The 3,624-nt window shown below is 48.7% G+C and overlaps 1 protein-coding gene across 1 annotated transcript in view; it reads right to left on the reverse strand.

The window, feature by feature from the left end:
* Nucleotides 1-3,624, reverse strand: part of LOC103273104 (multidrug and toxin extrusion protein 1-like) — a 36,786-nt gene that overhangs the window by 29,032 nt on the left and 4,130 nt on the right. The window contains exons 3-4 of the mRNA XM_021718809.1: nt 2,934-3,082; nt 1,393-1,435 (exon numbers count right to left, since the gene is read on the reverse strand). Coding sequence (XP_021574484.1) covers nt 1,393-1,435; nt 2,934-3,082 — 192 coding nt within the window. The remainder of the gene's footprint in view (nt 1-1,392; nt 1,436-2,933; nt 3,083-3,624) is intronic.

Consider the following 3,624-nt stretch of genomic DNA (forward strand, 5'->3'; position numbering starts at 1 on the left):
AAAAAAAGAAGAAAAGCCAGGCTGGTGGCTCACGCCTGTAATCCCAGCACTTTGGGAGGCAGAGGCGAGAGGATTGCCTGAACCCAGGGATTTGAAACCAGCCTGGGCAACTTGGCACATCCTCCTCTCTATAATTCTTGGAAGGCTGAGGCAGAAGGATCACCTGAACCCAGCAGGTTGAGGATGTGGTGGCCATGAGTGTGCCACTGTACTCCAGCCCAGGTGACAGAGTGAGACTCCAACTCAAAAAAAAAAAAGTCCCCCAGTCAGTGATATTTTGTTCTGCCTGCCCAAACAAACTAGTTTAGCTACAGTCTCCACCTGAACAAAACATTTAGTATTCATAATTCACTGATCACATGCTAATGTGTCAAAGGTTAACCAGCAATTGCTGTTCTGTGTGATCACACTCAGCAGACAAAGTCTAAAGGTTCCAAGGGATGCCTTCAAGGGGTTCTGAGCTGGATAAGACTTTACCCTTATAAAAAAAAAAAATCTGCACTCTTCCCCATAGAGGTCCCCCCAGCTATAGGAGATCAAGACAGTGGCTGACTAGAGGAACCTCAATCATAGCCTTAAGGGTTTCCTTGAGATAAAAAAAATTTTTTTTTAATTGTAGAGACAAGGTCTCACTATGTTATCCAGACTGGTCTTGGACTCCTGGCCTCAAGCAATCCTCCCACCTTAGCCTCCCAAAGTGCTGGGATTACAGGTGTGAGCCACCACACCTGGCCCTGAGACAAACATTTAATGGGTATAATTAAAACCATGCTTCTTTGAAAGAACCAAAGTGGCTGGACGTAGTGGCTCAGCCTGTAATCCCAGCACTTTGAGAAGCTGAGGTGAGAGGATTGCCTGAGCCCGCAGGTTCGAGACCAGCCTGGGCAACTTGGGGAGACCTCGTCTCTACAATAAATCACAAAAACTAGCCGGACGTGGTGGCGTGCATCTGTAGTTCCAGCTACTTGAAAGGCTGAGGTGGAAGAATCACCTGAGCCCAGCAGGTGGAGGCTGCAGTGGCCATCAGCATGCCACTATACTCCAGCCTGGGTGACAAGAGCGAGACCCGCCTGGGCAACTTGGTGAGACCTCATCTCTACAATAAATCAAAAATTAGCTGAGCGTGGTAGTGCATGCCTGTAGTTCCAGGTCCTTGGAAGGCTGAGGCAGAAGGATCGCCGGAGCCCAGCACGTCGAGGCTGCGGTGGCCAGGAGCGACCACTGCACTCCAGTCTGGGTGACAGAGCAGGACTCCAACTCAAAAAAAAAAAAAAAAAGAAAGAAAGAGCCAACGCCACAAGTGAGAATCATCTGACTGAGCTAATGCATTGAGTGGCTTCCATTCACCAATGGACCCCCAAGAAGGGAACCTCTTAACCCTTGAACACTTACAGGAAGAGCCGGAATGAAGATCATGACATAGGTCTGCGTAAGCCTACATAATGAAAAGGAAAAGAAAAACAAAACACAGTGATAGAGACCTCCATTTCAAGGAAACAACTAAAACTACCTTTTGTATTCTGATTCTTTCTAAATTAGTGAATGGGCTTAAACTAGTGAAGCAAATATAAATACTTACACACACAATTTGTCACCTTATAATTCAAATCACCTTTCTTGGTTCTTTCAAGTCTTTAGGTCTAGGACAGGGTTTTTCAACCTGGGCACTATGGCTAGGTACTTCTCTGTTGTGGGGAGCTGTCCTCACACTATAAGATATTCCCCAGACTCCTGGTTTGTACCAGAAGCAACACCCCAATACCAGTTGTGATAACCAGAAATGTCTTGAGACATTGCCAAAACATTCCCTGGGTTCAGAGCTGCTAGGAACATCTAAATCAATTAAACAGGTGGCTCTCAAACTTGGCAGCACGTTAAAATAATCTGGGGTGCTTTGAAAGATACCAATGTCAAAACCTCACCCCAAACCAATTAAAATAGAATCCAGGCCAAGTGCGGTGATTCGTGCCTGTAATCCCAGCACTTTGGGAAGCCGAGGAACGAGGACTGTGTAAGCCCAGGAGTTTGAGACCAGCCCGGGTTATATAGCAAGACCCTGACTATACAAAAAATTTTAAAAGTAGCTGGGTGTGGTGGCATCCACCTGTAGTCCCAGCTTCTCAGGAAACTGAGGCGAAGGAATCACTTGAGCCCAGGCAGTGAGCCATGATTGTTCCATTGCACTCCAGCCTGGGTGACAGAGTGAGACTCCGACTAAAAAAAAAAATCCAAGTCGGGCTCGGTGGCTCAGCCTGTAATCCCGCGCCTTGGGAAGCTGAGGTGAGTGAACTGCCTGAGCCCGCAGGTTCGAGACCTGCCTGGGCAACTTGGCGAGACCTCGTCTCTACAATAAATCAAAAAAAAATTAGCCGGGCATGGTAGTGCGTGCCTGTAGTTCCAGCTACTTGGAAGGCTGAGGCAGAAGGATCACCGGAGCCCAGCGGGTCGAGGCTGTGGTGGCCGGGAGCAGCCACTGCACTCCAGTCTGGGTGACAGAGTGAGACTCCAACTTAAAAAAAAAAAAAAATCCAGAATCCTAAAGGATGGGTCCAGAGGCATGGAGGTGGGAGGGGGTGGGGTTTGAAAAGTACCCACATGGTTTTCACATCAACCAAGGTCAAGATAACTAAACTATGAACAAACACCACAAGCTACCATCCCACATGGAGGATGCTTTCAAACGTAATTTCACTCAAAACTCTTAGCTAGGGGAGTCACCCAGAAGCGGGGATGGGGGCGGGGGGGTTTCTAGATCTTAGGAAACAGGTATGGAAAGTATTAAGGTCTGGGAGACATCAGGAGAGGAAAGTTTAAGCCCATGTTGGCACGTAGCCTGGTCCCTGGCCTTTGTAATTCCCAGAGGCTGAACTTGGATGGGATGGTCTTTCTGCTGGAATGGATGCCCCATCCCGCCACGACAGGTCCCTGCTTACCTGGACACGGCCGGGTCCTGCCTAAAGAGAAGCAGGATGTTCTGAGTGTTGAGGAAGAGTGCCCAGCAGGGGAAGCAGCAGAGAAGCAAGATGAGCACACCCCTCTGCAGGATGACCCCCACATGCTTCAAGTTCTGGCTCCCGTACGTCTGGGGTGCACACAGCCAGAACAAACCCGTTAGCACAGACATGGCACCCCTGCTGTCCCCCAAAAGCCTTCATTCATGCCTTATAAAGAAACAGGTGCCCCTAGAGGCACTGCCATAGTCTTTAGGTAGGAGGGCACCAGTGGTGAGAAAGATGAGGGATTCTCAAACTCAGCTGCCCATTAGAATCACCTAGAAAACATTTCCAAAGCTCTGGCAGGGACTCAATAAAGATATTTTGGATTTAATTGGCCCAGGGTGGGACTCAGAGAGCAATGATTTTTAAAAGCTCCCCATGTGATTCTAATGTGCAGGATTGCATAACCTGGAAACTTGTTAGAAATGCAAATTCTGCCAGCTCGGTGGCTCAGCCTGTAATCCCAGCACTTTGGGAGGCTGAGGTGAGCGGATTGCCTGAGTCCGCGGGTTCAAGACCCGCCTGGGCAACTTGATGAGCCTTCATCTCTACAATAAATCAAAAATTAGCCGGGCGTGGTGGTGCGTGCCTGTAGTTCCAGCTACTTGGAAGGCTGAGGCGGAAGGAT

This window comes from Carlito syrichta, unplaced genomic scaffold (genome assembly GCF_000164805.1).
Source record: "Carlito syrichta isolate Samal-C Ts95f unplaced genomic scaffold, Tarsius_syrichta-2.0.1 Scaffold313533, whole genome shotgun sequence".
Taxonomy (NCBI): domain Eukaryota; kingdom Metazoa; phylum Chordata; class Mammalia; order Primates; family Tarsiidae; genus Carlito; species Carlito syrichta.